The 13,399-nt window shown below is 31.2% G+C and overlaps 3 protein-coding genes and 2 long non-coding RNA genes across 6 annotated transcripts; 2 read left to right on the forward strand and 3 right to left on the reverse strand.

The window, feature by feature from the left end:
- Positions 1 to 98: 98 nt before the first annotated feature.
- nenya (RING finger protein nenya) lies at positions 99 to 1,078 on the reverse strand. The gene is made up of 3 exons (XM_015928192.3): positions 816 to 1,078; positions 568 to 752; positions 99 to 495 (listed from the first exon to the last, which is right to left on the reverse strand). The coding sequence occupies exons 1-3, from the start codon at positions 925 to 927 to the stop codon at positions 148 to 150; spliced, it is 645 nt and encodes a 214-aa protein (XP_015783678.1). The 5' UTR covers positions 928 to 1,078; the 3' UTR covers positions 99 to 147.
- A 43-nt stretch (positions 1,079 to 1,121) lies between these two features.
- Positions 1,122 to 3,706, forward strand: LOC107361320 (uncharacterized). Its single transcript, XM_015928138.3, has 4 exons — positions 1,122 to 1,495; positions 1,592 to 3,114; positions 3,186 to 3,300; positions 3,381 to 3,706. The coding sequence occupies exons 1-4, from the start codon at positions 1,232 to 1,234 to the stop codon at positions 3,498 to 3,500; spliced, it is 2,022 nt and encodes a 673-aa protein (XP_015783624.2). The 5' UTR covers positions 1,122 to 1,231; the 3' UTR covers positions 3,501 to 3,706.
- A 387-nt stretch (positions 3,707 to 4,093) lies between these two features.
- Cmpk (cytidine/uridine monophosphate kinase Dak1) lies at positions 4,094 to 5,602 on the reverse strand. Its single transcript, XM_015928204.3, has 2 exons — positions 5,297 to 5,602; positions 4,094 to 5,130 (listed from the first exon to the last, which is right to left on the reverse strand). Exons 1-2 carry the CDS (start codon positions 5,378 to 5,380, stop codon positions 4,576 to 4,578), a joined length of 639 nt encoding a protein of 212 aa, XP_015783690.1. The 5' UTR covers positions 5,381 to 5,602; the 3' UTR covers positions 4,094 to 4,575.
- Positions 5,603 to 5,924: 322 nt separating this feature from the next.
- Positions 5,925 to 8,044, reverse strand: LOC149093931 (uncharacterized). 2 transcript variants are annotated; one of them, XR_016198603.1, is made up of 4 exons: positions 7,690 to 8,044; positions 7,450 to 7,590; positions 6,962 to 7,264; positions 5,925 to 6,861 (listed from the first exon to the last, which is right to left on the reverse strand). It is a non-coding gene; the product is annotated as an uncharacterized LOC149093931 (long non-coding RNA). The 2 variants fall into 2 exon arrangements; XR_016198602.1 differs by having other exon boundaries at positions 6,940 to 7,264; positions 7,690 to 7,912.
- On the forward strand, positions 7,996 to 13,057 carry LOC107361422 (uncharacterized). Its single transcript, XR_016198604.1, has 8 exons — positions 7,996 to 8,397; positions 8,499 to 9,082; positions 9,353 to 9,641; positions 9,822 to 9,910; positions 9,982 to 10,197; positions 10,313 to 10,409; positions 11,105 to 11,419; positions 11,918 to 13,057. It is a non-coding gene; the product is annotated as an uncharacterized LOC107361422 (long non-coding RNA).
- The last annotated feature ends 342 nt before the right edge of the window (positions 13,058 to 13,399 follow it).

Genomic DNA, 13,399 nt, shown 5'->3' on the forward strand with positions numbered 1-13,399 from the left:
ATGTCTCTCTCTCTCTCTCTTTCTCCCTCTCTATCTCTCTTCTCTCCTTTTATCTCTTACTCTCTCTTTTCTCTCTTTTCATTAATATGTTCCACAAATTAATAATTCACTATTTATTATCAATAATTTATTAATTATAATCCATAATTAGCGAGTTTGAAAGGATGATAAGTCTGATACAGAGCGTAAGGTTATCTTCGAGCTTGAATTTGAGTGTTGATCTAAATTAGTAATTCTGTGATCAATCAATGGTGTAATCGGGGCTCCACGTAAACTACCAAAAGTCGAATTACATTGTAATCTTGAAGATGAAGTTCCTTGTCGACTTGGTCCTAACACACTGCTATTTTGGCGTGAATAATACCCAGCAGACGAACTAGACATTTTAATAGGATCATAGCGATTATTGAGTTTGGAACGAAGGTGGTTTATTTCCTTTTTCAGATCGGACATCTTTCTCTCCCATTTTTCTTGAGCTTGATTTCCTTTTGATGTCTGTTGAAAGCACACAATATAATTAGTCATTTCTTCTGTGCAACCAGTGGTGAAGTTATAATTAAAATTTACCTCAGAAGTCAGATGCTTGAATAAATGTTCTCGCTGTGTCCTTTGAAATTTCTCAATCTTTTGCAATTTGAGTATCAATTTATCGAGGGGCTCAAAATACATCTTTATATCGGGTCTGGTGCCTGAATCTAATTGAATTAGGTTGCAGCGGTTCTTACATTTAAGGCAGATTCGGTCATTAGCCACTGAGCAGAAAAAGAGAAAATTATAAAATTAACTGTAAAAGATCATGCATCAAAGAAACTTACCTGACGCGCTACATGAGTAGCAAAAGATATGGGAACAACTGGTTAACAGAAATTTTTTACCGCTTGAATCATGTACAGCAAAGCATTTATTACAATGAATAAAGTCATTCATCTCAAAACAGTCAATAAAAATTCGGTATTTCAAAAAAAAAAGAAAATAAAAAATGTTCGAAATCACACAGAATTGTTTACAAAAAAAAGTCTTGAAAAAAAGCTTTATTTTTAATTAGTCCACCAATAAACTTAAACCTCCCGCCACTAGTTTGTTACTTTGGTTACCATCAGTAAGCAGCCGCAATGAGGTTATTTGAAAAATCTGGTTGCTTGTTTTGAATTTGTTTAACATGTGTTAATCAGTCAATTGTCTTAATTTTAAGTCCAGTGCATAATTTTCACAGTTATCAGAAAAGTTTGTTATGATGTTGAATCAATATTTTAACTTGTTCACTCATTCATGTAAATTAAGTCCAGTTATCAAAATTCATAAATCTAATTTAACTCAACCCGGTAACTTATTGAATGTTAAAAGGTGCTTAGCATCATTATCGTTAATTGATCATTCATCAAACTGGACTAATGTAACACCGATTTTCAAGAAAAATTCGTGTTCTTCAAAGTATTTCCGTGATAATGGACACAATATTACAAAGCGACAGATTGTACAAAGAGCATCAACTTCGGTAAAGAGATTTTCTAAATTTCTTTCTATCGACTATTTAATTTTTTTGATAATATTTTTCTAACTTATTTGTGTTTACCTCTTTTAATATTATTAGGATAATGACAGTCAATATGCCGCTGATCTGGATCAGCTCTGGAGCTTGAGAGCTTTTTATACAGAAGGAGATGTCAAAAACTCGTTGCTCAGTGATAATAAGTTCCGAGAAATTTGCACCAGCTTGATGAAAAAATTACGTTATCTTTCACCAACAGAGGTTCGTTCATTAGCGCATCTTGTTATTGGCATCAATCTACCAACCAACGTTGGTATTACTAAAGGGGTTTTACAGATGTTGCGAGTTCATTTAAATGAGTACGATGCTCGTGAATTGGCTGATATTTACTTACTTTTAGAGAGAAATCGGTCTTTCGAACGTGATCCTGAGGAGGAAAGAGAGCCTAGTAACCCTGTTTTAAAAGCTTTATTAATTGCTTTACCTAAAGCCATGGAGCAGAAAATAATTGGAAAACAGTTTTATGCCAGTAATTCATCTCATCTTTTGTTGATTCTCAAAGCTTCTATCACAGCTAAAGTGAACACAGATTCTATCCGTTTTCTATTTCGAGTGATTTTCAACAAAATCAGATACATGCACAGTTCACAGCTAATTCAGTTATTTGGCCTTTTATGCCATCAGTATATTGAATCTAATATTGATTCGATTGGTCGACCTTTGGTTGGACAAATTCTTGATCGATATTGGCAGAGAATCGATGCTGTATTAAAGGATGCTTACTTTGAACCGGATTATTACTTTGATGAAACTCTAAAGACTATGTGCCTTACAGACGATAAAATTTACTACAATTCATCATACTGTGATAGTATTTACGAACTTTATGGAAAACTTGATTCGTTGGACAATTTCAATGCATTTGATGATCTCCTTTGGTTTGGAATGAAATATAATCACTACTCTTTAAAAGCTGTAGAAAAAGTCATGTCTCTTATTGTGTCCAAGCCAGATTCATTTTTATGGGATTCATCTTTATCATCAAGTAATATAATTCAAATTATGGGAAAATTAAATTGGAAGCCAACACATGTCGATTGGAACACTCTTTGTCCTATTCTTATTGAAGATGTGAAGCTTTCTGGGAGTCGCTTTTATTCATCGACCAAAACTTTGATTAGTTATTTAATTCTTAAAGAACACGATTTATTTGAAGAGCTATCAGAACATGAAGCATCTAGTATAATCGACAAACCCGAAAAGGATCTTCACATCTTTTACCAAGATATTTTGACACTAAACATTGGCGTAAAATGTGAAGCTATGAACGTTACTTCATCGACACTTAAATCAACCTTGGATTCTTATATCGAAGAAGCAATAATTTACCTCAATTCAAATCGCAGTTCTAGTCTATTCGAAAAATCATTATCTTCATATTTAAAATTGTGCTGTGGAGGTCCAAAAAATGTTGCCTATAATATTTGGACATCTTATGGTCACTTCATTAATAATTTGATAATGATAAATAGAGATGGAATACCAAACGAATTGGTTACAAGTAACAATGATCAAAATGGACTCTTTTTTCTCCATAATTATCAAATTGACCCTCAAAGTCAATTGTAAGAACTCATACTTCGTTGTCTTTTTTAATTCATGAAATATTAATTTCCATTATCTTGTTTATTCTTAGAGTTGCTGTCTTGCCAACAACTGATGATGATTTTTGTGTCAAACCATATAAATTAAAAGGGGAAATGGATCTTAGGTATCGTACATTGGAAGCGCTTGGAATCAAAATACTTAGAGTGAGTAAAATGAAAATATTTGCAATATTTTTTGTACAATTAATATTTATTTTTTACTAATATCTCATATTTTTCAACAGATTCATGTAGATACTTGGAAATGTTTAACTGAACGAGAAAGAGGTCTATTCTTAGTAAGAGAATTGAGCGAAATAACTGGTCAAGAATTCAAATCGTCGATCAAAGAATTAATTGACTAACATTTATAAATTGTCAAAATTTGTATTAATTGTTCTTTTGATAATCTGTCATAACTTTTAGAAAAATTTTCTTATAGTAGTGTGAATTAATGTGTAAATCTTTGCTGTTGACTATTGATAACTAAATAAATACATAAATGAATAAAATATGATTGTTTTTGCACATCTCAAAAATAATAAAAACTGACAATTATGATAAATATCAATATTTGCGTCAATCGATCCATCGTCATTAGCAAATACGTGAAATGCTACATCTGCTAGTCGTTCCGCCTTGCCAACTAACCTAGCAATTTAAAAACCTTGACATCATGCAGCTAATCAAATAAATAGAAGCAAACAATTTACAGATTTTTCCTGTAGATTTTGTAAAGTGTTTCATCAAATCAAAACTTTGAATGCTTCCAACTTACACGTCACGTCGAAAAGTGTATCGTAATAAAAAAGTGACTCAATTATAGATTAGATAAACACATTAGACGAGTTGAGAGCGGAAAACGGAGATTTTTCGCAAGTATTTCTTTTTAAAAAGATTTAATAGTTCAGTTCATTGAATAATGTGAGATAGAATGATAATGAAATACAACATCTAGTAAAGCGATTGTATCTAATTTCGAGCATTGAAATTTAATATAAACTGTACAATTATATCTATTTCAATATCAGAATAGAGTAGCAGCTAAAGATAGTTATCCAATTAAGGTTAAAATTGAGCTATGGTTGGACAAGTATTTTGATGGATATGACTAATAAGTAGATTGAGTTGTCAGCGGAGTTTGTCTAGTCAATCCAATTACTTATTATAAGAACAGATGACATTGATAATCATCATATTAATTGAATTAGTGAAGACAATGAAAGTAGCAGTATGGTGATTCTCCTATTTGAGCTTAACAAAGAAAATATAATAGAGAACAAAATTCAAGGGGAATTGAACAACAAACAATAGTTTTTACATATTCAGTTTCATGAGACTGATAATAGTTTAGTTAAGAAAATAGCTCATGGAGATTTGAGAGCTGTTATACGGAAAGAAATTTCAATTGAAGGTGTCTAAAATGACAAGGAAAGTTTATCAATTAAGGAATAGTTTTCTAACTTCAGAATAAACTTCATCTGCACTTGGTGAGGCATTAATTCGACGAACCAACCCAAGCGAATCGTAGTATTTGATAATTGGAAGCGTGTCATTATAATAGGTTACCAATCTTTTCTTCAGACTCTCCTCATTATCATCTGAGCGACCAGACCCAGCCTGTCCACGTTTAAGACATCTTTCTAAGCTTATTTCTTGTGGGCAATCAAAAAACAACATAAATCGTTCCTCAACTTTACCAATCATCGCTTTCTTCCACCCTTCAAGGTTATTTTCATTTCGGGGAAATCCATCAATCAAAAAATTTCCTTCAAATTTAGGTTTTCCACTGTTTAAAGCATCTCCGGCAACTGTACCATTGACTTGAGAACAGTGTTTAACCATTGCTTTATCCAAAAGGGAACAAGTTATCTCTACCGGAACAATAGTTCCATTTTTAATATGATTAGAAATTAACTGTCCATATTCAGATCCCTCCGCGGACATTTCCTCACGGAGTAAATCGCCAGCTGAAAGATGAACATATCCAAATTCCTGTAAAAAACAATAAAGTCAGAACAATCAGTCAGAAATATGAAGAAAGGAAATGCCGAAAAGCATAAAAGATGGACTCAAGGATATTATGAGCATTGTCTGTGATACAGGTTTCTTTATTAAAAAAACAGCATGACATGTTAACATTTCAACATTTTGAACGTACCTTTACTATGTTTGAGCACTGAGTGCCTTTTCCGGAACCTGGAGGTCCTAAAACGAAGACAACTTTAGGTTTAAGTGCTGCCATAACTAATTTAGTCAATCGAATCAGTTTAGCGTAAATAAATTTATACTTTTAACGGTAAAACATGAAAAATCAAAAAATAAACACTCTTAATGAAAAGGTAGCAAAATTGGTCGATAATTATAAAGAGATGAAACTTGAAGGTAGCTGATAGAACACTGGAGAAACCTCTCAAGATAACAAGGTAAAGAGGGTAATTTGATGATTTCAATTGCTCAGCAATTCGATCAGCATTAATCAAGGTAAGAAAAATCAACAAACTGACAGCAGTTATACGTTGCTATGGAAATTGCTCATTCAATTCACCAGTGGCGACAGCAAGTGATTTTCAATCAAATCAAACCAGTTTTCATTATTTTTTGTATAATTTTCATTTGTTGAAGAATGTTAACTAATTGCGCTAATTAAAGCGAAAAAGTTATTAACCGGTTAATTTATGAACAAATGTTATTAACCTTTACGTTATTACCAAGAAATTTTCAATTTTGCCTTTCTTGCCGCTCTTTAAAGATACATTAATTACGTATCAAAAAGTAATCAGACTTGATTTGATGAAAAATGTGAAAAATGTGTTTAATGAAATTATCGATTTGACGGTTCAAGAGAAAATTATAGTTTAAAAGGGTTGATGTTTCAAAGTTCAAGCTCTGTATAGATATAACATTCAGTTGCAAACATTTCAGTCATTAAATTAATCAATTCATCTTTTGAAATTTTTGTTTAGTATGAATGAAATGCTTTTGATAGTTAATAGGAATCATCATCAACATTAATGGGAAAAAGATGCCATTACTAAATAAGAGAAGTATGTTAGGGAAAAGATGTAAAAATGATAGAATGAGGAAAAGTATGTGAAAAAAATGCTGAAACAGTTTCCATGTTGTGAAAATAATACAATATTGATAAAACTAACAAGATTGTAGGATTGAATAACATCAATAGATCAAAGATTTGACTCTATGAAGTGAAAAAATGGGACGAAACAGATGAAGATGAATGTTACAAGACGAAATAACATGGAGTTGAAATTAGAAGAAATTTGGTTCCACTTGAGAGACAATGACAATTTCTTGTGCTAACATGCATAAGAAATGAAAAGATGCAAAAGGATTTAAGTTGAATGAATTAATTCAGTTTACCATTATTAAAGAATAGTTGGTTGTCTCTTCATTTTGAACAATGATTGTTTGATTAAATTATTCGTGTGTCGTTAGATCTGTATGAATACATTTACACGTAAAATCCAAACTGTATAATGAGAAATCTTGCATGAACATTAGAGAGTTGACTTCCACTTTCCTCTTGTAGCTTTTAATCAACAGAATTGAACAAAAATCGCGGAAAAAATCTTTTCGAGTGATATAATTAATTGTATACTCCTGTTAATATCTTTCTTTCGATGGTATCTGATTATTTTCTTCAATAGTTCAATCAAATGAAACAATCTGCGGAAGCCCAGACTTTCCTTGTAATGGTTAATCCTTCTGTATGCGAGAGAGAAAAAAACATGAAACAGGGAGGAAAAAGTAGAGGAAGAAACATAAAAAAGGTATTAAACACACAGCTAATTCAGCTAATAAAAACCTTTTTGCTCTGGCTTTCAAGTTCAGTTTATTTCTTCGCCTCTCCAAGTCTTCCTGTTGGAGCTATGTACATGAATGTTCTAATGTACAACTCAAACCAAAATAATTAGCTCTGATTGTTGGTTCCAATTAGCTAGGCATCCAATTAAATGATAAGTCTCATCAAATGATCTCCCACCAATGAAGGGACCAAAGAGATCAGAACAGTTTTACCATAGAGTAAAGTCAAAACCATTTGCCAAAAAAACCATTAGCTTTGAGATCATTTAGGCACAAAACCAATTGCAACCGTATTAAACATGTTCTATTTTGTGGATGTTATAAGCAAAAAATTGATCATGATAAGGGAAAGGAGAGAAAGAGAAAGAGAACATGAAAAAGGGTGAGAAACAATAATAAAGAAAATTAAGGAATGAAATGAAAACTGTTTTCTCAGTCATGTCAAGTTAAATGATTTTCAACTTCAGTACAAATGTAACCTAAACTTGCCTGAATCGAGCCTTATCCAAAGAATCATTTGTATGTTTCTCCTTCACATTTCTTCTGCTTTGTTGAGTATAATTTATTTTCCTGTCCACAGATTGAAAAACTGGAGCATCAAAAATACCTAGAATTCAACAAAAAAGAAGACTAGAAAGAGTAAAATTAATGATTAATTGGTGAACAGAAAAAAAACAGTTTCACTATTCAAGATAATTTTCTTGCTTTTCAACACATCAGGTTGCTTACCTCTATTTCTTATAATTAATTGTTAACAAAAGAATAACTCGATTACTGTCCAATTCACAGAACGTTGAATAAAGAACAATACAAAGGAATCTTCAGATGAAACAGTTGAAATACTGAACAGATAATATAATTGTCCAACAGAGAAAATTGATGAGTCAGTTGAGAAAGGATTAACTTTCAAAATGTAAAAACAATCAACAAATGGTAAAGATGCACTGAATGGCGCGACATTTCAGTTGAGAAACAAAACTAGAAATAATAATGTGGCTGATTGATTAATTGAAGGAAAATGATCAGATGACAACTAATGCAGCTAAAATCGACTTGATCTAACCGCTAATTATGATTAATGTATTTCTCAACTGACAAAGAAATTCCATTTAATATTTTTCTTTGTTTGTCTGTCCATAAATAGTTACAATTAATCTTGTGTTTTTGTTTTAAAAAATGTTCTCCTTCTGTGTAATGCAATTACTGTTTCAACATGATCAACTTCATGATGGTTGAATATTTGTGTCTCTGGTTAATTTCTTCAGGCTTTTAATTTGAAATTTTTTTGCCAATCTAATTTTGCTTTTATTTTATTTCATCTTTTACATTACATTAAAAAGATTCCCTCAAGTCAGACGATGAGAAAATGTATCTCATTAAACGGTCCATTTTAATTGGTTAACAAAAAAATTCAACTCTACATGTTGTCATAGTTATGTAAGTAGCTTTTATTTGTTCAACATAACTCTTCTTTTATTTTAATGTTTTACCAATTACAATAATTAGTATTTTATATCTTTTTGTTTCATTTATTCCAGTTTTCTGCCTGCGGATCATGAGATACTTCATGGATAGGATGAGAAGCTATTTTACTATGATAACGGTGATTAAAATATGGGGATTACTGTAATTGGACCAGACAGAGAAGCCAGTGTAAAGATCATATGTTCAAAGTGAAAAAGATTTTACAAGTTATACATTAACCCAACGGTTTAAATAAATAATGGTGGAAGGAAGACAAAGCAAAGAGATGTCAGATTGTTTATTGGTTGAAGCTAGTGAAAAGCACAAAAAGATATTTCAAGGAATCAAGGAATCAGGGGACAATAACAAAAACATTTGAAAAGACAAAGACACCAAAGAGTCCATCAAGTAATCAAAGACAGTCAAAATAAAGAAGGAACCACCAAGCATGATTAAAGCCATTGGGTGAAAATATCCTTATAAACCATACACACAACTATCTTTTAGGATGGAATACAGAGTCAACCACTCAGAGTCCATTGAGAATTGTTCAACCATGATTCGTGTCTTGAAATTGGAGTAAATTCCTCTATCATTTTATCTAACTCTTTCCCATCGTTCTTCATCTTCATTTACCTCTCTTTCTTACAACATTTATGTAAGAAATTCAGACCGAGGTAGAACAGGGAGGAAGAGCAAAGGAAGAAGAAAAAAGAAGATGAGAAACAGAAATAATAGTTTATAGTGAGATGAATACTCTTTAAGGGAAGTTCAAAGCTTCTATCATCAGCACTCTTCTTTACTTTAGATAAATGATGAAAAAAAAAAACATTTTCTTCATTTTTTTCATCCTAACTTTTTTCTACTCCCTGTTGAGCAAACTCAAAGATGTAAACTTTTATTATTTCTCTCAATCTTATCTCGTCAGTATCAAGTTTAGGGTGAAAAATAGGAAAAGAAATGCAAAGAGAGGAAAACTATTCCTGTTACTGCTTCAACTTATCCATGAAGAAGACCATTTTTCTTGGAAAAAAAGGATCTGAAATGTTCATGTGAAAACGAAATACTCAATGGATATGCTGAAGATTGCTGCCTGGAAATTACTTTTTTTGCCAACAAAAAAAACCAGATTGTAAAACGGTGCAAAATAATTTGGCTGAACAGCGAATGTTGATGATTAGAATGATGAACATGATAATGATGCATTGAATGTTGAGGTATCTTCTTTTATCATTATTTTTATTATTATCACCATAAAAAAGTCTTGCAAGTTTATCTTTTTTAGATGTTGATGCTGATTTTGTCACATGTCAACACAACATCACCAAGGTTTAAGTATACATTGTTTTCTTACATTTTTTAAACACATTTTCACATGATTTTACACTTTATTTCAGGCCACAAAATTTTACATTCAAGTGAAACCTGTAAACTCTATGAATCCTAAATTTTTTACCAAATGCTGGCAAAACAATCAACTGAAAAGGTAAATCATGATAAATCTGCCAATTCTATTTCTACTGAACTAACTCTTTTTTTCATTTGTTATATTTACAGTTTTTATCTGATTGGAGGCAAGGAAAGTATGAAATGTGAAAAAGAGGGATTTATTGGAGATGCCATTTTTCATACTTCTTGTTTGCTACTTTTTTTGCTGCTATATAAATATACTTACAAAGAGTAAAATATGATTCATGAAAATTGGCTTGAAATATTCTACTTTATTTTTAATATCATATTGAACACGGTTGCTCACAAAATATTACTCCTAAGGTAATCTTGGTATGAACTGAAGAAGAAGGAAAAAAAGCAAAACAGATTTTATTTTATTTTTTTCATCAAATAACATTTCTCTTTCTCTTCTTTTCCCTGTTTCCATTTTTTTCAGATTTTTCATTTCAACTTTCAACTCTATCTATTTAAAAGAAGACACCAATTTTTGTTATTCAACTTGCCATTCAATAGAGAAAGATGGATGAAAAACAGTGAGATACAAAACTGTTTCACAGTTCTGTCAACACGCAATGTTACCAACACATCACATGAATTTAGTTCATTTTGTTCAATTCAATTTGTTTTTTTTATTACCATTTTCACTTTTCTCAAATCATGTTCTACTTTATCAATGTGTACCTCCAATGAAATTCAACAGCAAACAAAAGACAAAACATGGAAGCCCGGAAGTCATGTAGTGATAAATCAAACACCTTAAAAGAGGAAAGGAGAAAGAGAAGCAAAAAATTACAGAAGAAGGAGAAAAAAACAGGCAGAATTGAATATATTGGAAGGAATAAAGAAGCAAAGTGAAAAGGAGAAAAACTGAAGTGAAGATGAAATAGATAATACATATATGAAGGAGAAAAAAACAGAATGAAAGATAGGAAGAGTCAAGCAAAATTATCGATCGGACTGTTGAATTGCCTTTTCCCCTGTTGGAATCAGATAACAATGAAGCGAAGCAAAATATTTGCTATTCATTGGTTTTCCTTTCTTCTCACTTTTCTTTAGCTTTTCTATCTCTTTCAATGGAACGGTAGAATCAATTTTGAGTGATTCCCTTTATCATTCTATTCATTCATTCTTCTCTAAATCATCATCATCATCATCACCAAGATCATCATAACTATCATCATTCTTACCTGTCTTTTTATCATTTCTCTCTTTCTCTCTTTCTCGTTAGATTTAGGAATGTGACTTGAATCAGCAAAACGTTAACAGCTTCATCTCATGTTGTCACCATGAAGGCAAAAAGGATTGTACAACTCAACGATACAAGATCCAATTTTCATTTAAACTCAACAACAAAACATAATTCAACAAATATTTTGAAACATTCCTCAAGTGAAATGGCTGGAACATGGAGTGCAAGAAAATACTTAATCAATTTCATCATATTGATAAATGATTAGATGATTGGTGATGTCGATAATGGAAGCGGAGGAAAATGGAAAGGCAGGGGAAAAAACAAAAAGAAATGACAAATATCCTGAAAATGGTATTGAAAAAAAGGATTTTGCTTGTTGATCCATGGACTTTAAATCCCTGAGAAGATGAAAAAGGAAAAAGGAAGCAGAATAAAAGAAATGTTCCTAATCTTCTTTTCTTCTCTTTTTTTACCTTCTTCTTCATGATAAACCTTCTCATTTTCACACTTTTATCTCTTCCCATTCCCATCCATTTTAAACATTGAACAAAACAAAATAATGATATTTCAATCTTCTCCTATTTATATAAATATATTTCTTCTCGTTAGTTTAACACAACTTAAATTGTCAATTTTGTATCCAAAATGAGATCTCAAGAAAGTCTTGAAAAGATTAAACTTGTCAAAGGAAATTTGTTTTCTCTTGACCTTAAAGGCGTTTAATTCAATATCTTTTCATTTCTCCTTGACACTTTCAATGATTAAACCTTTCCTCTGTCACATCCATTCCCATTTCCCAGACCTAATTTAATTGAAAAATCACTAATTACAATTTTATGTTAATTCCAGGTTTGGCAAAAGTAAAGCTCTTTGATCAATAACAAATGAAGGAAAACTACAAACTGAAACGGAGACAGAACAAGATTTATTTATGAACTTTACCATGAGAAAGTAAATCCTCTACAACTAACTCACATCCAGATTAAAAAGTCAATTGTAGCAAGATCAAGCCAACTAATAGTGACTGCCAATCCAACAACTGAGGCATCACCTAAAATTGTGACTAAATCAAGAGCAAATGATGGCTTCTATCAAAATATTATCATGTTTACAATCAAATAGTCAAGTCAAAACAAATTAATAGGCTAATAATCAATGAAGTTAATGTTTCTTTTTTTCACTCCATTTTAGCCTTTTGATAAACTTAATTTCACTCCATTAAGAAACAGCTTCCAAATGCCTTTGACATCTCCAGCAAACTCTCCTCCAAGGCATCATCATTTGTCTTCTTCCCTCTTTCTCAAAGTAAATTAAATCACTGTTTACTTCGTTCAACACTAACTTTACCAGAACCTAAAAACCTCCATCCTCACCATCCTTCCCATTGCTCATCTTTTTTTACTCCTTCTTCTTCCTCTTCTTCCTCTTCCTCTGTTAAGTTTTACTTCTTGTTAAAAGCTTTGTTAACAAGATTGTTCACTTGTCTGTCTTTATTTTCCCTGAGATTCCCAATAAGCCACCCAATAAACTTATCCTCATCTTCATCCCTTCCTCATCTTCACCTTTCTCCTCCAAAGCCAGACCAAAGCAACACAAAAGGCACAACAAAAATAACATCTTCCAACCATTTTCACCTCCAAGGTAGACTCACAAGCAAGCGACAAGAAACAACTCATCTAAATTTACCAACACTTAATCAACACTTTGAACAAGCAAAGTCAAATAACCAACTTTAATTGTCTCAAAAAATGTGTTTAAAATGATTCCAATGTAAACTGTATTGACTCTAAAATTCAATGTTTACTTACCTTTTTGTATTACATTATTGACAACAATTTAATACAAAATACTTAAGTCTTATCCAATTAGTACAATGATTAAAACAATAATGAAACAAAATGCAAACAAAATTACAAGCAAATATTTAAACAACATTGTAATTGGCTTTTAAGGTTGAACAATAAATTTACATCTAAAATGACGCTTAAATTCATTGATTGATTTCGCATATTAATTAAATTTCCTGTTAATCAGAAACTCGATTGAAACAATTATTCTCGTTTAAATGGTACATCAAATTCAATAACTAAACAACAGCAATGATACATTTTTAGGTTAAAAAATAACGTTCTATGTTAATTAAGTTATTTCATTTAGTTATTCATCTAATTAAACTTGCAATATTTATAACAAGGCAGCTTCATTTACATCATTAGCCAAAGTCAACAGCAAAATGACAACAAAATAGATGGCAAATTATTGACTAAACTAAATATAAACAATGAAACATTAACATCAACATAATGATTATTAAAACTCATAATCAAATGT

Source organism: Tetranychus urticae, chromosome 2, assembly GCF_039701765.1.
Source record: "Tetranychus urticae isolate SD_2017Ah chromosome 2, NJAU_TeUrti_SD_1.0, whole genome shotgun sequence".
NCBI lineage: Eukaryota > Metazoa > Arthropoda > Arachnida > Trombidiformes > Tetranychidae > Tetranychus > Tetranychus urticae.